Below are 23,677 nucleotides of genomic sequence, written 5' to 3' on the forward strand. Positions count from 1 at the left end.
ATTAGGATCGTGCAAAAATTCAAGAATGAATATATTTTGTGTAAATAAACGTAATTTAACACTCTCGGACTTTGCTCTCTCCTGTTCAATATCGACATCGACAAAATACAGTTTCTGATATCAGCATTCAGTTTTTTGTGGATTTAAAAAATATAAATTCTCATAAGAGAATTTTTTTCATTCTTTAATGTATGTATAGTCTATAAAATTATAGGTTTCAAATACGAATTAGAAATTTCGATGTAGGAAAACAAAGTTACAATTTTTCTATTTAATGCCACGCTTGAAATTAATTGGTCACTCATAATGGCTCATGACGTTAGTATGACAGATAAAATATTAGGCATGCGATAAAATATATGTAACTAAACGTTTCGAACATATTCGTGTTATTGATCGTGGCATTATCTATGCGTGAAATAATCATTAATGAGTATGTGAATTCGAGTGTTAATTTTATTTCATATACAGTCACTTCCTTTTCCTTGATTTTGAAATCTTTCCAAAACTTTAAACTCATTGATTTACAGGCAGATGTTTTTTTATTCAAAACTTTAATGTTTAGAGAGATATTTGTTTACACAGCAAATTGTCCATTTATTGAATAATATGACGTGAATTTTTTTTCTGAATTTAAGACTCAGTTTTATACCGCGTTCCTCATATTAAAAAAATTGACTTTGCAAACGATATAAAAACAATGTGTACATAAAAGAATGTTTAAAGAAGAATGTGGATGTAACATTTTTAAATAAAAAATTACGTAATTTTTGCAATCATTTTTTATCTAAATATTTTATTTAATTGATACACAACACTTTTACTCAGACACGTAGTAGTATAAGAAAATAAATTGTTGTATATTTCCTGTCTAGTCATTTATTCTTCACAAATAAGCATTGTTGAATTAAAATTTTCGCAATATTTATCATTACCTTCAATACCTTAGCCGGTTCTTACCAAACGTTTATTTAAAATACCAGGCCTTTTATGTTTTCCAGACCGTCTCTCAAAATGATAAACCTTCAAAATACTTGAACCCAAAGTGTCAAAACAAACTTTTTTTAAATGACCATAAGCTTACAAATATAATTTTCCAACGTCGATACAGAAAAATCAATATCTTCAAGCAAAAGATGTCCATAATTTCGAATTGTTTGACTTTTAATCTAATAGTTTGAAAGTAAAAACTAAAAAGAGGGAATTTGATAAAAGTTGAAACAAAATATTAATAAAATTGGTTGAATAATACACAAATATATTCATGTATAAAAGGATGCCAAAATTGATTTTATTTTCGATAACAAAAGTTTTCGTCCTTTATGACGTCGTTTTTAATGTTTCTTTTGACGTCATTTTGTCTATAGGGTTATTCTTATTAATTAACAAATAGAAGCTAATAATTAGAATTTCATAGAATTGATTATAAATATAATGATATAAATTCCATAATTGTTTTGAAGTTATTTGGACTTGAACCTGTAAAAGAACAAATCTAAAATGATAATCAATTCTTGTTTGTCATTGAAGCTTATCTTTTGATAAAGATTACGTGATAATTTGTTACTGATATATTTACTAATCGTAACTGATTACCATCGATTTTAAATATAGAGATTCTAATTAAATTATTGGCAATTTTTTATGCGAGTAATATAATTTTTTCAAAATGATGTAATTATCTTCATAATTAATGAATTTATATTTTTTATAAGAAGGCGAATTCATCTCGTTTTCTCTTTTTTTCTATATGGAACTTTGTTGGTCAGGAAGTGAGAATCTCTCCAAATAATATTCTCGAGTCTCTGAACCAGGCTCCACTTTCTCCTTAGACTTTGGGTTCTACATCGTTACACATGAACTATTAAAATGTCGCGTGCATGCACGAATTTTTTGAATGGGAACAGTTCAAAGTTGTGAGAGAATGGTACAATGTATAAATTTTAAAAAAAATATATTCAATCTAAGGAATTTTTATTTAAAACGTCAATGTTTCAAAACTAAACATTATAGTTATCAATTTAATTTCTAAAAATGTTTTAAACATTTCATATCATTATTGTAATTAATTTTATGTTTAATCTGGATTGGTATATTATTTTTATTTTTTAGTTTAATGTTTTAAATTTAATTATATTTGCAGAAATCGGTTTTCTTTTGATGTCGATATAGGGATGGCAAAACAGTTGCTTTCATTATTATAGAGCACTGACGGTCAGTCAACTTGAACCGTGATTTGCAATTACGGGACACGTAAATGATATACCATTCACAGAAAGAAATATGCACTAAAAGTAGCACAATTTTATTTTTCGTTTATTCCTTAAGATGACTAGAAGATTTGATTTATTTCAATCTTTCGTATTCTAGATACCTACAGTGCAATGAAAAAATATTTTTAATTAATTTCTAACTGTATTGTTTTTAGATCAAATGAATTAATGAAGCGTGCAAAATTTTGGTTATTAATTATGATGAATCATTATCATTATCATTAAATAAACTTATGGTTACAAAAGATATTTCAGTAAATTCATTCTTCTAAGGCAAATATTGTTTCTATATAATTTTCTTCAGAATGTTTATAAAACCAAAGCTCTTTATTTCGTCTGCGTAAGATTGGTAGTAAAAACTATTTATTGTGGTCGTGACTTCGTATACCGAAATTTAGATACAAGTAGCCGGATTTCTTCGGTACGAATAGTTCAATTTTTGTATAGACACTCCCATATTTGTGCCGAAATTTCGGTACACGTAGATACCTCTATTTATTATTATGATTCAAATTAATGATGAGAGACTGAAACTAGCAACTGCATTTAAGATTATTTCCAACACAACTTGAGGTCAATAAAACATCAGCTATATTCAAAATTGTTAAGAAGGAAGAATGAAGGTTATTTGAAAAATAGTTATTAAAAATATTCCTCATGACTTGAATAATTTCTTAAAGTATAAAAATATTTATGAACATTGCATATAATTATTTAATATTCTATCAAATTTAGAAATCTATTGATAATTTTAAACTTTAGAATCGGCTGAGAAGATAAGGAAAATTACAGAAAATTAAAGAAACGATTTGAGGAAAAATTTCCAGTAGGAGTCCAATATCCCATATTTCATAATGAATCATTGCCTATTGCAATAATTGATTACACTGTACATAGGAAATGAATTCAAGCTTGCTTCACGGTGACTGTTGACACTAACTGTTTTCCAATGGACGTATTTATATAAAGATAAATTTTCTTCACGTATTTCCGTAGTAAAATATGCATATTTTATATATTTTTGAATGCACTAGGTATGATTTTTTTCTATGTGAAAAAGAAAAAAATGTATTTTTTTTTAAGAAGACGGCTTCAAATGTCAAGTTTGTTTCCACACGTGGTTTCTCTACTTTTAAATCCTCTTTTTTGCACTGACGATTATACGAACATATTTGTACAAGACGAAGTAAGAACGACTTAAAGAAATACTTAAAACATAACGGAATCTTAAATAGTAGTTGTGAGATTTCTTGCATGTTTTGGTGTTCCACATATGCCCAAAGCTCAGAGAGCCTGACTCGTTTTTCTTGTTTTAAAGTACGAGAAATCCGTGGGCCCAAGACTAATTTAAAATTGGCATGCATTAAAAAACATTTTAAAAGAAATATTTCAGCTTAATAAGCTCATTAAATATGATTAAATTTATGACAAAATTTAAACATCTGTTTAATCAACCTGCTTCTCTGGAAGACAGGCTAATTTGAAAAAAATAAACATTCAGTTTTTTAAAAAGTTGAATTTCCTCAATTTGTTGTTATTCGGTGAGGGAGTATTTTCTGTTCTACAATTCTCACATTTTTATATCAAGTGTCACATAGAAAATAAAAAGCTACGTTCAAATTGAAAAATAAAATGAAGTTAGTCGGTCAGTAGTATAAACACAAGTTTTTTTTGTTGTCTTGTTATGTGTTCTTTGTGGCCTAAATAATATTTTGAGATAAAGATCCGATTTTGTTTTAAATATGCGTGATGCGAAAAAAGCTCAGAAAAATTTCCTTTAGAAGACTTCTATAAAAAGTTCCTTTCCATTTTTCGATTTTTTTCACCGATTTTCGAGTATTTCCAAAAATTAAGATACGTACATTTTTCCAAGAATATGTTTTGGTACAAAATATCGAAAAAATGATCAACATTTTTATTAATTCCAACTTTTTATTATTGTTTACGGATTTCGAAACAACAAAATTGAAACAATGTTTTGCACCCGATCCCAAATTTTTTTAGGCAAAAATAATTATATCACTAAATTGGACTAAAAATTATTGTTATATGAATAATATTTATCAGTAAAATTTTAATAAGGAAATCTAGGTTTGTATTAGATTTGTATTTTCCTTTGCAGACATTTTTAAAGAACTAGGAAATTCACATTTTTATCATTATTTTTCTTCCAGAGCCGTCAGTCGGTATGTGAAACTTCTTTGGACAATTCGCGGTCACGAGAAGAAAAATCGAAGTGTTGCCGACGTTTTCCGGCAATATGTTGATCGACATCCTAATAAAACCTGTTTTGTGTTCGAGGATCAAGAGTGGACTTTCCAACAAGTATGTATATTGTTCTTTAAACAATTTTTTTAAACTTTACATTTCACTTTTACAATTAAAATTACAATTTTTGAAAACCTGTTCTTTGTTTGAAGAAGAGAGTAATATTAAAAATTCACTGCTAAATAGTAAACAAATTTACCAAAATCTTCTATCTTTAGAGAACAAAATATTTGTCGATTGTTCTTTTGATATTTGTGAATTCCATTAAGACATACCGATTTTTTGTGAACGAACTGCAGATTGAACATTAAATGTTTGATATATTTGCATCTTGTATACAAAATATTTTTTTAGTTATGAAATAGACGAAAATAGACAAATTTGTAATATTATTTTAAAAATAACATAATTTGTTTGATTCGTTCTTAATTGCGTGATTGTAATTTTTAATTATTTTGTTAAAAATTCATCTGTTTGGGTTAAAAATTCAACTATTTTGGTAAAAAAATCAACTATTTGGTTTCGAAATTAACTTTTTGGATGAAAAATCATATTTTCGGCTTAAAAATTCAACTGTTTTGTAGAAAATTCTTCTTATGTTGTTCAAAAGAAATTTCATCTCGTTTGGCTAAAACTGCAGCTGTTTGATTGGTGATTAATCTTTTTTAGTTGAGGCTTCAACTATTTTGTTAAAAATCGTATATTTGGTCGAAATTTAATCTTCTTGATTAAAAATTCATCTGTTTGGCTGAAAAATTGAACTATTTTGTTAAAAGTACGTTTTGTTTGGTTTTAAATTATTTTTTAAAAGAATATTGAACTATTATATTAAGGGTGTAGTCTAGTTGGTAGGCTACAAGAATAGGCTATTTTTGCGAATTTTTTGAGAGTGACCAACTAGACTACACCCTTGAGTTGAAAATTAATTTTTTTTTAAAGTTTCATCATTTTAGTTAAAAATCAATTTCCTTAATGGAAAATTAAACTATTTAGCTGAAAATATATTTTTCTTTTTTAAAACTTGTCTTTTTGGATTAATGATTAAACTATTTTTCAAGAAAATTCGTTTTTTGGTTTAAAAATTCAATAATTCCATTAGTCTTTCTAGCTTCAAAATTCGACATTTCGGATGAGATTGTTTTCTATATTGACTGAAAAATCTCTCTTGGTTGAAGATTAAAGTCTTTTGTTAAAAATTCTTTTTTTTGTTTGAAAATTCATCTGTTTTGCTTGAGAATTCAATTTATTTGATCAAAATTGATAATTGGTTGAATAATATAGTTTGGTGGAAATATCAACAATTACACTTTTTGTTGATAATTATTTTCTTGTTAGTTGAAGATTCATCTCTATGGTTGATAATTCGTTCTTTATTTAGTAGAACGTTTTTTTTTGGTTTAACTAGATAACCAACAAAAACGGAATTATTTAGAGAGCGTTAAAATATTCTGTGAATTTGAAATTAGCATTTGAGATTAAGAGAGAAGTCCATTTCCGAGATGACGTGCTCCTGATTCAAGTCCAACAATATTTTATTAGAAAGAATGACTCATTTTCGAGGAAATAGATGTGTCAGGTGACTATTACTACATTAACACACGAGATTTTTCGAAGAAATCGTTTGATCCGAATGTGAATTTGATTTTTTAAAGAATTTTCAGTGCAATAAAGATCTTTTTGAGTTGAAAGTTCATATATTTTGTTCAAAATTTGTATTTTTCGGTAGAAAATAAACTATTTTGTTAAACATTTTTTTTAAATTCAATAGCTCTAAGCTGTAACAAATGCTGATTTACTATTTTGAGTACAAGTTTTTCTTACATAGGGTCTTCCACCCCCCCCCCCCCCCCCCCCCCCCCCCCACCCAACCATCTCCATAAGAAACAGTAAAATGTTAACAAAACTTTGCTCCTCTTAAATCGTCTTTGAAATAAATCTAGCAACAATAATATATGATTTGCAATAATATTATTGATCTACAAGATGTAAGGTTGTTTTTATAATTGAAAGACAAATGTAGAACGGAAGGGAAAATTAAAAAGTGGCCAGGGAAAATTCAGGAAAAAAGTTAGCCTGAATATTATGAATAATTGAACTATATATTTGAATTTTAGGTGGAAGACTTCAGTAATAAAGTAGCGTCGGTATTTAAAAATCATGGCTACCGGAAAGGAGATACAGTGGCATTATTTCTTGAAAACCGACCAGAATACGTTGGAATTTGGCTCGGACTGAGTAAACTTGGAATAATTATTCCTCTGATTAACACAAATTTGAAAAAAGCATCCCTCTTGCACAGTATCAACACTGCGAAGTGTCAAGCCTTAATTTATGGCGTTGATCTAGCAGATCGTAAGAAAATTTAATTATTATTAATATTGCAAATAATATAATTCATCTTTAAGAGGAATATAGAGACCTAAATTGGTAGTTATAGTTTCGAAATTACATGCTTGTACTTTCATATATGACCTTAAAAGCTCTTCTGCGTGTTTTTGTCTAATAAGTTTCTATTTGATGAATCTAGAGGGGTTTAGTCACGCTAGGCTTTAATTAAAAGCGTTCAAGAAATTGAGAAAATGAAGCTTCAAATTATGTGAAGGTCGAAGCCGCTCTTTTAGTGGATTAAATATCTTTCTTCAAATTTTATAGAAGTCAAGCCTAATGAAGAAATACTGCGAAAAATCAATTATTTTTGAAATAGAAATAATTTTGGAAATACTTGAAATTAGAAGCAGAAATTGGAACTTTTAGCCTGGAACCTAGGATATAAATACTGTTTGATGATAATAATTTTGTTTAGCTGTTAAGGACGTTGCATCATCTTTGGATGCGAAACTGGCTCTCTACAGATTTGATGAGAAACCAGGATTACCGTCAAGTAGTTTAAAAGAAAAGGACCTAACTGCATTTTTAGCTGAAGCACCAACAGTCTCTCCAGTAGTTCAAGATAAAGGATCTTATCATGATAGGGTGTTGTATATTTATACGAGTGGCACAACTGGACTTCCCAAGGCTGCGGTTATCACCAACTCAAGGTTTTTACCATTTTTTTGTTCTACAAGTTAATTAATTTGATTTATTATTAAGAAGTAAGATTATTAATAGAATCTTTTCGACAATTTTGAAAGAATTATCTTGAAGAAATTTAAAGAAAGCTAAATAGGAAATTATGAAGCAATTATTTCAAGTCTATCTTGGTTTGTTTATAGTCTCCTCATTAAATGAAGCGGGAAATGGTAAACGTTGCTAAGTCCAATCAGGCTAAATTACAGGAGAGACTTTCTAAAGCCTTTCTAGGGGAATGATTTAAAGCCGACTGAGTGATTTTTGTGTGAGGGTTTGGAACAGCTTAGTAACCATTGAGCGAAAAATAGATGGCGTTACATTTGCATAGAATAATCTTATCGAAATGACGATAGACTTAGCACCGTTTAGCTTTCCCTGGTATTATAAATTAAAGCAGGTTCGTAAATCATTTAGAAAATCATATTAAATATGTGAATATTTTTTTCTCCATAAACAAATAACAATATTTATGAGAAAAATGCCCTATAATACTCGTAGAATTGTTTTTAAAAAATTGAATATTTTAGTTCTCTTCCTTCATTAAATATTTTAATACATGAAAATAATATATTTTAAGATAAATAATTTCGAAACCTTACATTTTTTTACTAAAATACACATGAAAAGGCGAAAAAGTATGATTTCTGAAGAAGGCTCAATTTCGTCAAAAGTGAACTTAGCACCGTTCAGCTTTCCCTACTCGCGGTTTAATTATAATAATATATATTGAAGCCTCTTATAAAAATATTGCGAGATATTCCATTCATTTCATGATATTCGCGGGATATCTATTGGGACATCCTGGGATGTTTTTGAAACTTTTATAGCAACAGGGATAATGTTTTAGGTGGTAATTTTATATTTACAGGAAATCTAATCAAGATGGAAATTTCGATATCCCGGGAATATCCATAAATTGCCTAAAACTTTTTTCAATGTTTTTGGAATCCTCTATAGCAATTAAATATTGCGGAATATCACTCTTTGGTTGAAAATTCATCATTTTTAATAGCAAATTCGTCATTTTTGGGATGAAAATTCATCTGCTATAAAATTCATAATTTTTGTTTCAAACTGATCTTTCTTGCTTAAAAATTCAACTGTTTTTCAAAAGATTCTTCTTTTTGGGTTAAAAAATCAACTATTTGGTTGAAAATGATACTATTTTTCAATAGGTTTAATATTATTTCTTTTAAAATTCGATCATTTTTTGAAGATTCATGTTAGAAGGTTGAAAATTTCAATATTTAAGTAAAAATGCAACTATTTCATTGAAAATTCGCCTCATCTACTTTAAAGTTCAAATTGCAAATATAACTATTTGAATCGAAAATACCGGGAGAAATGTGTTTTTTGACCGGTAACCCCGGGAAACAGCCTGGACTTTTGTTTTAAGTTTAAGTGGCTACCCTGAGCTTCCACCTTAAGATATTCCGTTGATATTCCTAGAATGTAATGAAACATCCCCAAATATCATGTCGCTTTGAGTGGATCTTGAAAAGTCGGATGCGAGATATCTAAAAAATTGTAGCATTTCATGCAGGACATTTTTAATATCTCCTCATAGTAACAGGATATTCTGTAGATATCCTAAGAAGTCAAAACTTCCGCATTGATGGTGTATTTCGTTGATATCCCTAGGATAAATATCTTGGAAAATAAATGAGAAATGCCGCAATATCATGTTACTATAAGGATCCCAAAAATCTCAAACATGTCAAAATAATATTTCAGGATATCTGATGGATAATCTATAAATGGGGTCCCAGTGGGCACAAAATTTGGCGATGTCTGTACGACATGGTTACGGCATCTTTACGACAACTTTACGACATTGTATGTTCATTTCGTTTCGATGTCTTTGCGATATCGTAAAGACATCGTCAGATCATACGACTTATTTACGATATCGTAAATACACCTTAACGACATGGACATAGAATGTCGTAAAGACGTCGCGAAATGTTGTGCCCACTGGGGGGAGCATGTTGCTACGAAGAGATAATTATTTTATTCCCCAGCTACTCAGAAGTGATAATTTTTTTATTAGATGAAAAGTGAATTTCATACTGATTAAGAAGTAATTTTTTTTAGGTTCATGTTTATTGCAAGTGCAATCCACTTTCTAGTGGGTTTTCGTAGTTCCGACAGGTTTTACACACCATTACCTCTTTACCACACTGCAGGAGGTGTCATGACTATAGGTCAATCTCTTCTTCATGGAGGAACTACTGTTATTAGGAAAAAGTTTTCAGCTAGTTCTTACTTCAGTGATTGTGTCAAGTACAATTGCACGGTAAGACAGTTTCAAAAATTAATATTTAATTATAAAAAAATTGAATTAAAAATTAGGGATATACTTTTAAAAACAGTTACCCCAAAAATCCTTACAGTTTTGTAATATTCATTAATCTATAGAAGGTCTCAAAAATATTTTTAAGACGTCAAACAAGTTTAATTATATACAAAATTTGGAAATTGTAAATTTAGAACGCTTTTAATTTTATTTTTTCAATATTCACAAACTTTCATTTTGTAGTCGTTAAATTTTAAAATTATAATAGATGCATTACAAAATTTTATAATAATTTTTACATTCAATTACAATAAAATCTATTTTATCGAATATTCATTCATTTTTTCACTTTTTAATTAATTAATTATTGCATGTTGCAGGTGGCTCAATATATTGGTGAAATGTGCCGATATATTTTGGCAGTGCCTCCAAAGCCAGAAGAAACACAACATAAACTTCGCACAATTTTCGGAAACGGTCTGAGGCCCCAAATATGGCGAGAATTTGTGGACCGCTTTAAGATTCCTCAAGTTGCTGAATTTTATGGTGCTACCGAGGGCAACGCAAATATTGGTAAGAAAAATAATTTTATTTTCAAACCTCTTTTTCTTCTAATGAAAATTCTTTTTTGTGGGTGATATCTATAATCCTTAATTAATGAAAGTAATTGAATTTCAGTAAATGTCGACAATACTGTTGGTGCGATTGGTTTTGTATCACGAATAATTCCGGCCGTCTATCCAATATCTATCATCAAAGTTGATGCAGATGGAGAACCGGTTAGAAATTCAAAAGGACTTTGTCAAGTTTGTAAACCAAGTAAGTTTTTCTAATAACATCCATTTTTAATATTTGTTTCAGGCTCTAATTAGTTCTTCAAACTTTGAATGCAAAAAATGTTTCAAATCTGGAACGAACCTAATATTTTGTTTTTCCATTGATTGCAGACGAGCCGGGTGTGTTCATTGGAAAAATTATTCCGGGCAATCCTTCTAGAGCTTTCTTAGGATATGTGGACCAAAAAGCATCTGAAAGTAAAATAGTTCGGGACGTCTTCTCGAAAGGAGACTCAGCCTTTTTATCAGGTCTGTAGATGAATTAATTGAAATATTTATTCAAATTGTTTATACCTTTATTGTTTCTCGGTTTCTTTTGAAAGTTATTTATACAATATTTTTTCTTAACAATTACTGATTATAAATAAACATTTTTTACAACAGGTGATATTATTGTGGCTGACGAGATGGGATATTTATTCTTCAAAGATAGAACAGGAGACACATTCCGATGGAAAGGGGAAAATGTATCCACGTCAGAGGTCGAAGCCATTGTTAGTAATCACATCAATTACAGAGATTGTGTTGTATATGGCGTCGAAGTAAGTAACCATTTAAAAAATATTTTTACAAACCATTTAATAAAATGGGAATATAAACAAAAAAATATATGTATAAATTGTTTTTTAAATAACCGAAGAAAAACATGAAATAACTAAATGAAAAAGAAATTAAAATCTTGTGAAACACTCCGAGTGTTCGTTTTCCTTAAAATTATATGTATGAATAAAAATCTAATTTAAAAAACACTTTACGAAAATATTCAAAAACGTATAACAAAAATTATTTTCAAAAGTGAAAATCCTTATAAACAATGACGTGAAAGACACCCAAATTTCGACAAAAATATTTCAGAAATGAATGTAATGAAAAACTTAAAAAATTCTTCAAAAAACGTAAAAGCAAAATACATATATTTAATCAATAATAAATATAAGACAATTAGGCAAAAATAGATAAATGAATAAATAAATCATGAACACATTTTTTCCGAATTTTCAAAATAGATTTTAATCATTTAATTTCTTAAATGGCATCGATAGGGAGTTGTTGTTCACACAGTTATTTACAAGGTCATTACAATTTTTTAAAATTAATATATTTTTATTTATTATAATTGATAAAAACACATCAATTCGGATTTTATCAAATTTATAGATTTAAACTTTTTTTAAGAAATTATTTTATTATTTAGTTACCATCTCATTTTTACTTTTTTATGTAAACAAACTGTTTAAATACATTTTTCTGATATTAAAATTGTGAACTATTAAAAAACTAGACATTTATTCAAATTATTAGAATGTTTATTATAATATTGTTATTCACTTTTTTATATAATTTTAATTCAATGTTTTAAAAAATGTACTTTGTTTATTATATTATTTACTTTTACATTATCATCCTAATAAGAATGTATTGGTTTTATCCGAAAAATGATTTTCGTGGATTCCATTAAATGTCGAAGATTGAGACCTCCTGGGTCAGAAAAAACAGTTTTTACGACGGTTTCTGTCATCGTTGTCGTTGTAGTCTGTAAACGCGGTAACATTTGAAGGAATTATTCGATTGGATTCCCCTTTGGCACACTTTATAAGAATATGAAAAGAAAGAAGTTCGTTATCCATCTTTTTTTGGAGAACGTTTAAAAAGTTAGAGTATTTTGAACATTTTTAAGACCTTATAGTAGCTTAAAATACAAACAATTTATCCCCATTAGTTTTTACGATAAAATAAAAATTACCAAAGTTATAGAATTTTCCAAATCCAAAAAACCATACATAAATTAACATTTAAAGCCAAACAAAGCGTGATATGGGAAAAAATCAAGAGAAGAAAAATGTTACTTTTTTAAGATCCTACAAGAGTGTGCAAGTAACTTTTTAAATTTTGCTAACAAAAAATCGCAAGTTTGAGCGCGCCTACGGGGCGCGACGGTTGAATCTGGCGCTTCGTGCTCGGATATTTATTTTTTGCATTTGGAATGCTTGAGAAAAACTTAATCAAAAAGATCTCTTTTAGATGGCAGTATTTATATGCGTTTTCATATTTTGAATTGTTTACTTCATTAAGTATAGTCAAAGATTAAGTTTCTCAAAGCTTTGTAGGCTTTAAGGTACACATTCTCATCGTGACACTCGCGCTGCGCGCTCGATTTCCGACAGATACTTGTAAACAGGCTTTGTTCGATTTTTTTCTCGCAACTTTCGTCGTTTTTACACACATTTTATTTTATTTTTTTCAGCGTTATTTTTTACGAATAAAACAAAAAGTACGCATTCTATCAAGAAGTGATTATTAACAAAATTGTAGATCTTTTTTGGTATAACCATTTTTGTTAATTCACCTTTTTTCGTATCCTACATAGTTTGTTCACAAAATGCAATTTTTAATTTTTGATTATTGTTTGTGCAATCAAAATTTGAATTTTCGATTTTTGAAGAAAATCCAAAAATTGGTTACGATAATCTTGTAGGGCTTTCAAAAAGAAATGTTTTTCTTCTCTTGACTTTTTTTCATATCCTGCGATTTTCGGCTTCAAATTTTGATTTTCGTTTAATTAAAAAAATTTTGAAAACGCTATAAATGTGAGAATTTTCTTTTTATCGAAAAAAGTCATAACGAGAAATTGTTTGTTCTTTTTAATACTATAAATATCCTTGCATAGAATTCTCAAATTCAGAAAAAAGTGGTCTCAAAAATTTTCAAAATGCGCTCACTTTTTGAATTTTTATCAAAAATGGTTAGTTCACGAACTCGTCCTTTCTTTTAGGACCTAAGAAAAGTGTGCAAAAGACGAATTTTATTCGTTCATTTTTTCGAGTTATCGTGTTTACGGACGGACGGACAGACAGACAGACAGACAGAGGCCATCGTGAAAACCTGATTTTCGGATTCAGGGGGTCTTGAAACGTGGAGATCCGCTGAAAAAGTGTGATGTCAAATTTCCGACAATTCTAATACTTTCTCAATCATAAATGATGAGAATGTAGAAAAATCAAATGAAAAAGCAATTACTCCATTTTGTGGAAAACAAAGCCAGATACGAAAAGGATAGATTGACAAAAACTGTGTACCTAAAAAAGAATAGCAATTTTTTCAGGAATTACTTTTTTGTAGGATAAGTAGTTTTTGTTTTATTTTTGAAAAACAAAATAGAAAATAAAGAATTATATATTTGAGTATAATGATACAAGCTACGAGAATAAGTAAGACAACATTTTTTCCACCAAAAAAGATTTCCAAGTTTTTTACGAATATTTTTTGTATAGGAAGCGTGGTTTTTTATCATAAAAAACAAGATTGAAAATAAAAATAAATAGAAACAAGGCAATAAGAATACAGAATAAGACTGTTTCAATTTTCATGCATATTATGAATTGTAATGATATGAATTTATTAAAATGATACATGTTTCAGCGGAGCTAAGAATAAAATTTAACGCAAAACAAAAAACAAATATTTAAGTAATCATGATAAATACAATCTCTACTTCATTTTGCCAAATCTAAATACCCAAACCCAGGCAGAGGTACATAAAAAATGTATTTATTATATTTGATATAAAAATGTTGAGCATAATGTAGAAAATTTGACATTTTGGCAAAAATCGAGTGCGAAGCACGAGATACGTGATGAGAATGTGTTCGCTTAAGACGAAAGAGCTTTAATAAAAGAGTGTTCACAATCACAAGATCACAGTTGTCAATTCGTTGATCTTTAATTTTGAAAGGTCTGTATACGAAAGTTTGAAGAAATACAATGACCGAGCGCGAATATGTGAATGCTCGAATGTGAGAAAAATACAAATTCCCAGCGCGTAATGCGAGGTAAATACAAAATCGAGCGCGAAGCGCGGGATAAATACATCATAAAAAAAACTTGCTTTTAAGTGAAAATATCGCCTTTCACAGAGCGATACCGTCACACTGAATTTTGATTTACTCGGAATAAATAAACTGAAAATTACACTTTTTATTGCAATCCCCAGCCGTGCCTTCTTTAATTTGTGGCCAGTTTCACTTTGAGATTGTCAACTTCCTCATCCATTTCCTCGAAACTAGATAACTTTCTCTTATCAAATCAATTTCAGAATCACCTAAACTCGGGAGAAGACCTTTTTTCTTCAAGTGATGATTTCGATTCTATTTTTTCTCTTCTCTTAATTTCCAAAAACTTCATAGAAAAATTTGAATTTTTAACAATACAAAATTTTAAATTTGATTTATTCTGAATTTAATTATTTAATTTCTTAAATTTTGATATCGAGTTTACCGAATGTATTTGCTCTCCTCAAAAAGTCTGATTTTTTGGTTATATCCTTTTGCACCGTCGCCCTTTATTAAAAAACATTGACATACATTATTTAAAAATGAAAAATAGTTCAATTTTTATTCTTTTATTTTCATTTAGATTCCAGGGGCAGAAGGCAGAGCTGGAATGGCTGCTATTTATGATGAATATGGCAGTTTGGACATGAATCGTCTATCTTCCGATATTAAGGAGCACTTACCAACCTACGCGAGGCCACAGTTTATTAGAATATTAACAAAGATTGATTTAACTGGTAACTTTTCACATTTGTATTTAAATTTAAATTTACAATTTTACGAAACAAGTTTGTATAATGGTAAAATAATCATCTACAGGTACATTCAAGCTGAAAAAGAAGGATCTCCAAGATGAAGGTTTCAACGTCAGGAGCATAAAAGATAAAATTTATTATTTAGATCCAAAAACGGGTTATGAATTACTAACTCCTGAAGTTTACGATCTATTACAACAAGGCAAAGTTCGATTTTGAGAATCCAAAACTGTAGAAATGCGAAGAAACTTTCAGTGGTTTCGCTAGAAAGTATGCTGAATATATTTCCAAACGATTTTCCTATTCAAGTGATACTCCAATTGTAAATTTATTTATAGACATGGAAACATATTTTCCGTATATTTGTAATTAGTTAGAGACCAAATTTGGAATTTTCGGTATTTCAAAATTCCAGACTTAACAAAAAATAGGTGCTAGAGCCTGGAAAATTAAGCACCCATTAAAAAATGTCTTGTCCGCAGAAAAGGACAGAGAACGAAAAAACTTTATGTTTCTCAATTAAAAAAAAGAGAAGAGTCAAACATGGATTCGCTCATATAATGTTTCTTAAAGATAATTTTTAAGCGCGCTATTTTGTATTTTTAAGTCCTTTCGGTCCTTCCATTTTTAACTGTGACAAACGTTTTTAATGAGGTGCAGATCAAATTAAGTGCTTTACTGATTTTTTTTAAATCCCGAAGATCTTTGAATTTTAGTACATTTTTTAAGTATTGAAAAATGTAATTAAAGCACTTAAATTAAATCTAAAGACTGTTCTAATTCACAAGAAAAATACAAATGAGAAAATATGCCGGAAAATTGCCCTTTGCAAATCTAAAGCAGTGGTTTAATTTTTAATTTTTTACCCGTTATCAGTAAAATGCAATGTATATAGAAATCTGCATAATATTATTATAAACTCCGCAATGTGAGGGCAAAATGGTTCATCCAGTAAAAATATTAGAATGTGACGATTAGAAAATAAAAATGTGTTCATTTATTTGAATAACGTCCAATTTTTAATATTTTAGAAATACAACTGATGAAACTTTTTGGCGAGATTGTTTTCGAAATAACGTTATACGTGTAAATACATAATATATTAATGATTTCATAATGGTAACTGGTGATACCTCTTACCTATCGCGCAATAATTTGTATATTAGTCAATAAGGTTTTGGACGCATCAATAATTTTATAAAATTATTTTTAATAAAAATAATTGCATTTATACTCCTCTTGAATAATTTCTTGTCGTATCTACTTCTGCGAAGTGGATAGCTTCGAGATGTTGGTGCGTAAATTTATTTTGGGAAAAATAAATATCCTGAAAAAGTATATCTTCTGAAAAGAGGCATAATAATTCATTAGGGTCATTTTAATTATTTTATACAATTTTCGAGTCAAAAGGAATAATAGTCATTTTCATTTCTCCTTGGTCAGTTATTGTGCACGATAGGTTAATAAATATAAGGTGTGCAGTACACGCAGACTTATAAAAGATTGTTTAACGAAACAAAGATAAGATGAATGTCATGAGATTCCCTTTTATAGTTTTGAAACTCATATTTTATGCTCTACAGTCTACAGTAGGAATTTTCTGCATCCTATGCAACTATAAATTAGGATTGATTAATAAGTATGATTTTTACTAAAAGGTGTTCTATTAGAGACGCTTTTTCTATTTATAATAGTGGAGTTGATTTAGTTCCAACGTCAACGAAATAGCAATTGTTTGAATAATTTCTGTACAAGTTTGTACGCTTTGTAATCTGCTAGATGCGTGTATGTTTTTTGGCTGCGATTTGTGGTGCAAAATTAAATTATCGTCTTTAGTGTGGTGCATACAGAAACGTGATCAAATTCAATTATTATGTAAGGGTCCATCCATATATCACGTGGTCACTTTCGGGGGGGGGGGGGTTCGTCAAAATTCCACGCTTTCCACGAGGTGGATTGGAGGGTCGGGCTAGAATCCACGTGGACACACATTTCTCTAAATCTTCGGAAAATATACTGATATATTTAGGCACGCTTGAAATAGTATTTATACTTTTCATTTTCCTCCTTGAAATCTTCATCCAAAAAGTTGTGAAAAAAAGGTGAAAAATTCTCCACTCGGTATATGGATGGCCCCTAATGATATAATTATATATAAATAGGAGATAGGCGATTCAGGATTTGTTTGTATCATAAAGCCGTTGTTTTATTCGCTACAACTTGAGAAGTACACTGAGTGCAGTTTAAGAATTAGGAGACATTGTTGTTTGTTATCTTTTAAGAATAAAATTTTACTATTTTCTAATATAGTCCCTTTTTATTATACGCACATATGGGCGCTTTCAATTGATTTCAATCGATGTTCCTGGAACATTTTGATCAAATCAAGAGATTACAGCACATATGTTGGGTATCTATCTTAATCCATACAGATCAAGTTTTGAAAAATGAATAGGAATACCCATTTTGTAATAAAGAAGTCAGTTTTTAGCTTTCCACGTGTCAAAATTAACATTCGTAAAAAAAAAAACAAATGTCAGTAGTGTGATAAAATATGAAAGTAGGCATAGGCGGCACAAGAAACATAGCATTCAGAGTAAAATGTGTATTTCTATTAAATTATATACTTCTTTTATCAATAATTAAAGTTCTTAAATATGATTTTCAATCGTATAATCCTTGTTTTTTATCTCGTTAGTTTATTTTGTGTATAGTCTTTGTGGTTATACATCAAATCTAATGCATAAAGAAAATTATTTTCTAATTCTAGATTCCTGGGCCCAAAAAAGCCTTATGTACACTCCTTTTTTAATAATAATGATTATAATAATGTGTACTGATTTATTAAGCAGCACATTCAAAAACTCGTTCCACAAGAATAATAAGATTACGTAAATATTAAAAACAATTTTCGTATTTAAGAATCAGATCTAATGAAGATTTTTTTATCTTTTGAGATATATTCTTATTATTTCTTTGAAATAGTTTTAATATAACTAAAAAAGTTTAAAATGATTTTTAAGCAATTTTAGAGATTTTTAAAGAGATTTCAAGATATTTAAGGCTCGAATTTAGGAGTTTTAAAAAGCTATACGGAATTTCTGAGCGAATTAAGAAATGCCAATTCGTTTCTAATGATTTTAATAATTTTGAGCTATTATTAAAAAAGATTGCATACAGTTCTGAAGAATTTCGTAAGATTTAGAAGGATTTTGTGGGACCTGTAAGGTTTTATGATATTTTAAAGGATCATAACGAATTTTCTATATAGTTCCAGAATTTAAAAATGTTTGAAGAAATTTTACTCGGAATTTTAAATGTCTTAGGATATTTAAAAATATTTGAAAGAAATTTTTATTTAAAAAATAATCTTCTTTTTGCAAAAATAAACTTAAAAGTGACCGTTTTACATGTGCTTGAATCTCTAAACGTTCAAATGAAGATTTTTTACTGATGACTTTATAAACCAGAAAAAGCCCTTAAATTTGTGTACTTTCATATTGGAAATAATTTATTATTGAAGCAGAATTATAATGTATATTTCAAATTTCAGTTGGAACAATAATCATGGATCTCGGGCGAGGAACGAGATGAAATGAAATGAGATGAGATGAGACGATAAAAACAAAAGAGAGAATGATATTCTCAGTTTTTAAGAATACTTCTCGAACTACTGAAATGAGCAGAGAACCGAACCCTCCCCCTATTTTCGGCCATGCTAGAACTGCTGGCCCGCGCAATTTCTCAGGGGATCAGGACGAGAGCAGTGTCAACTGCCACTCTGGAAGGGCCACATTGCACGAGCACTCAATTTATTATAGCGCGCAAAATCATGCATTCTTATTGAAAACGGTTAACGCTGTCCTAACTATTTACGTCTCTATCTCCCCGAATTCAGCTTAAAACTATTTAAAGGCAATCCCCGATAATGAATTGAAAGCGACAGTTTGATGTATTTGAAATGAGACTGAGAATGAACTTGAATATACAGAAAAGTTTTGCAAATTTTTATAAACTTCTTTCTAATCATTTTAAATTTTGCATCTCTAATCCTGGCCAAATCAGTTTTTAATATTTTTAAATTTCTAAAAAATATTTCATCTTAGAAATTTCTTTCAGAATATACAGACGTCTGTGGAACATTAAAACTTTGGCTGAATCATTTTGACTCGTCAAACCAGCCCATATCAGTTTGAATCTTTATATTAATGTAATTCGAGTAAAAGAACAATTTAAACACAAATTAGTTCAAAAAATAAAAAGGTCTAAGTCGAACAGCTTTTCCGTGTTATAAAGTACATCTGTAGAGTACGTATATCTATGAAAACTGATTAACATTATCACATTATTTAGAACTTCGATTCACTCGCATTTTGGAAGCCAAAATTGAAATCTGTTTGCAAATCACCCATACATCATTTTATCAAATCCTGGAGGAAATTTAAGAAAATAAAAAACGAAATTATTTATTGAAAATACATATCATTCCTCTAGTAGAAAATTTATTTCTTAACAAAAATTTAACAACATAAATAATAGAATAATAATATTATATTATAATTTTATAAAAAAATTAAATACATTACAATAATGTATGGTAATATGAAAATTTCAATTACTTGTAAGATTTTGGAATTCTTCAAATAATAGCAATAAATAAGAGTTGAAGGGTTGCAGTACAGAACTATATAGATGCCAAACATTTTGGTCAAAGTAGGTTTATTGCATAAAAAATTCTTTACAAAATAAAATACTCATTGTGGTAAAAAAATTTGTTCAAAATCTCATTGTTTTATATTTTTTTAAAAATATAAATACAATTTTAGTTCAAATTTTATCACAGTAATAATTTTTTTCAACCTTTTAACTGTTTCAAACTTTTAGTGGTTATTCTATTTTTTGGGAATTATCTACATTTTTTACATTAAACTTTATTTATTCGTATTAATATACTTAGTATTTGAGAGGCGTGTTTTTATTTTTAACTTGACTGAAAAATGAATTTTTTATCACAATATATAGCCGAAAGTGGCCGTATTTTATGTTAGTGTCACTCTGAGATTGTCACCTTCAACATCCATTTTCTCAAACCTGAATAACTATTTTTGATCAAACTTTTCTGACCTCAAATTAACAATACTTCAGCTTCGAAGTAGACTTTTTTTTCATCTTTAGATAGTGATTTCGAAAGTACAGGATGCTTTTTCACTTCCCTGAAAAATTTCGATTTTGTTGGTTATCTAGTTCTATACTGTCACACGTCAGTCGTTAGTATTTCTAACTAGTATTTTTTCATATTTTTGTAGAAATATTCTGAAAGCTGGCAATAAAATTTTACTGAAAATTAATTTTTTTACTAAAATTCGGACACCTGCAAGATTTTAAAATGAAAAATTTTTACAAACATATTATAATTTCCAAATTATTGTGCTATACTGAAATCTTTTGTGTATTATGTAATTCTGTATGGTTGTTGTTATCCCTTAAAGTGTTTAAGATTAATTTAGAAAGAAAAATTTTATTGCATTAACATTATTTTTCTCCAAGGTTGGATAATGTATTTTTTTTAGTCCGAAATAAAAATTTATAACTGTCATGGAAAAGTCAGGAAATTTTTAGCCTACACTATTTCTTGCATATAGACGTTTTTTAAAAATAAAAGATTTTTAAATTTCGAACAATTTGTATGTTCTGATTTTTTAAAGAAATTTAATTAATTTTTTATGTAGTAACAAACTTGAATTTTTTTAACTTTTTAGAGGTACCTTTTTTTAAAGGTTTTCAGATTTATTAAAGAACATCTTATATCTGTACTAAAAATATTTTTATTGAGTTATAAACGAATTAATGAAGGAATGTTATTTTTCGAGATTGGCACTGTTTATAGCTAACTGAGATCCATAATTTTGTTACAAAATGCCTAAAAGCCTAGAAGTTAAAAAATAGCTAAACTTTACATTAGTTTATATATTTTTTAAAACAGTTTCCAAATAAGTAAACATTGTCAATCTCGAAAAATAATTTTATTTGTTAATTTTGTTTATAACGAAATAATTTTTTTCAAATTATTCTAACCAGTAATCTAAATTATTTCTAGATAGTTTTAGCGATATAAAACCGTCTGTGATAAATATGAAAATCGTAAAAACAATAGCATACTTCTGACAAGTTCAAAAATTGTCAACTTTCTTTTAAAATAAAAAATTAACTAAATTTTGTATAAAAAATCAAAACACACCACTATTTTTCAAATTGAAATAAGCTTCTTTTTAAAATAAAGAAGTCTAAATCGAATAAATAGTGCATACCCGGTAATAAGCGTTGAATTCAGAAAAATTAAAAATTTGTATTCCTATGAATACGCGTTTTTTCCTCCGTCTAAAAGTCCCCCAACGGGAACAGAAATAGTGCAAATCCCATTCCTCTCAATCGACTTAGTAAAATTCAACGAAAGAACTTATTCAAATTTATATTTATTTATATTTTAATCATTTATTCAAACGTCTTAAAAAATTAATCAAAGAAATCTATTCAAATGTGTGAATTAAAATCATTTTTACTCTAGAGCCACAAGAAGGAATTAAAACAATTGATTACACATATTTCGTGAACTTATTAAAAGGAACTAAATCATCGAAAAAATTTAATACTTTTGGGGGATAAAAGACATCTCTGTGAGGTTATCTGTTGGTAGAATTACAAGGAATTAAATATATTGAAAACACGTTATCTTGTGGGGAATTGGAGCCTATGGAAATAGGAACAAATTAGTTTCTGAGATATCCCATTCTTATAATGACATTTTAGACAGATGGAAAAATCGCGCATTCAAAATAATAGAATAATCTTCACTTTTACGCTGAAATCTGAAAATATTATTTTATCTCTATTCAAAGCTTATTACCGGGTAGGCCAAATATTTACTTAACATAAAAACTTCTTTTGCCCCACTGTGCATGTGTTTACTGGACTTTGCGCTGTAGAAAATGGTAACATTTGTGGGAGAAAGAAAAAAATACTTATGTATAACCTACAATTGGCTCATCCACCATTTTTGTTTAAACTTAAATTTCTTACAAACTTTAACTTCAAACGAATTTAAATGTGTCATTGAAATTTAGTTTGGCTTCTTCAATAATTTGTAATAATTCATTAAAAAGTGACATCTCTTTTAGAAATAATCAAATGAGTTCGATAAGAAAAAATATAACTATAGTATCTCAATCGTTTCCAATCGTGTTTCTTAATTGTGCCAAAAACATTGAAAACGATTGAGCATTTTGCATTTCCAATTGTTTCCAATCGGGTACTTGGAACTTGCCACGTGATGGCAGCATTTTTGTCCGGCGAGAATGATTTGAAGACAGTTATTTACTTTTTTGGAATAATATAAATTTGAAACAGTATATATTATGAAACAAAGTAAATAAACATTTTGTAAATAATTCTTACCAGATGAAAGTGGTGCTACGAAAAAAATGTGCTAATAGTATTTTATGTTAAAAATATAAAATCAGATACACAATAAAAATAAAAAAGTTATTTTGTAATAACGAATCAAATTTATTCTTTTTATTATGCGTTCATGGATTGTTTATTTTAGTGAAAATTTCGTAAATGGTTATAAGTTTTAAAATCGGTTAAGATTAAAAAAAGCGAATAATTTATAGATGTGAAACTTCAGAAAAGCGATTTAAGTATTATTTTATTATTTAAAAACGCCAGGCTGTTATTAACTGAATAAATTTAAACAATTAAAAATTAATTTAGTTATTATTATTATTATTATTTCACCATTAAACCATTTCCCTTTCGGGGTAGGCGTGACTCACTCGGCAGGGGAAAGGAGTAGTGTGTGGATGGGATAGAGATTTTTCAGATTAATCCAGAATTCTCGTGATATTTATGTAAATAACACGTTCGTTCCGCAACACTGCTCCGACCCAGGTTGCTGATCAATCTCTCTAGCAATCAACCCAAGCGAAGAACCTCACGAAGCCGTTATGTAAGGTTCCCCACTTGGGTCCATTAATAGCCAAGGTCTTTGTTTCAGGCGATCTCTGACACTCTTTTTATTAACTATTTTCCGCCATACTTTCCTGTCCTGGCATACTTCTCTAGCTTCTTTTATGTCCATGCATTTTTTCATGCAGGCTCTCGTGTTTCTGTGACTTCTTATGTCTCTTCTGAGTAGGGTCTCATTCACACATTCTAACCATTCTTTCCGCAGTCTACCTCTGGGCACGTAGCCATTTACTTTACCTTGATACATTTGTTTCGTTAGTCGTTCATTTGGCATTCTCTCAACATGTCCGAACCATCTTAACCGATTTCTTTCCCATGTGTCTAC

General features: G+C 28.8%; 1 protein-coding gene across 1 annotated transcript; it reads left to right on the forward strand.

The window, feature by feature from the left end:
- The first annotated feature begins 313 nt into the window (after window positions 1–313).
- Window positions 314–16,560, forward strand: LOC117180604 (long-chain fatty acid transport protein 4). Its single transcript, XM_033373095.1, has 11 exons — window positions 314–318; window positions 4,448–4,598; window positions 6,656–6,893; window positions 7,345–7,579; window positions 9,705–9,906; window positions 10,287–10,479; window positions 10,585–10,725; window positions 10,854–10,991; window positions 11,127–11,284; window positions 15,156–15,309; window positions 15,392–16,560. Exons 1-11 carry the CDS (start codon window positions 314–316, stop codon window positions 15,544–15,546), a joined length of 1,770 nt encoding a protein of 589 aa, XP_033228986.1. The 3' UTR covers window positions 15,547–16,560.
- Window positions 16,561–23,677: the final 7,117 nt, after the last annotated feature.

This window comes from Belonocnema kinseyi, chromosome 9 (assembly GCF_010883055.1).
Source record: "Belonocnema kinseyi isolate 2016_QV_RU_SX_M_011 chromosome 9, B_treatae_v1, whole genome shotgun sequence".
Lineage (NCBI taxonomy): Eukaryota > Metazoa > Arthropoda > Insecta > Hymenoptera > Cynipidae > Belonocnema > Belonocnema kinseyi.

Coding starts and splice junctions, on each gene's coding strand:
- LOC117180604 (XM_033373095.1), top strand. Junction 4,599..6,655: donor AAGAGTGGACTTTCCAACAA/GTATGTATATTG, acceptor TTTGAATTTTAG/GTGGAAGACTTCAGTAATAA. Junction 10,992..11,126: donor AGACTCAGCCTTTTTATCAG/GTCTGTAGATGA, acceptor TTTTTACAACAG/GTGATATTATTGTGGCTGAC.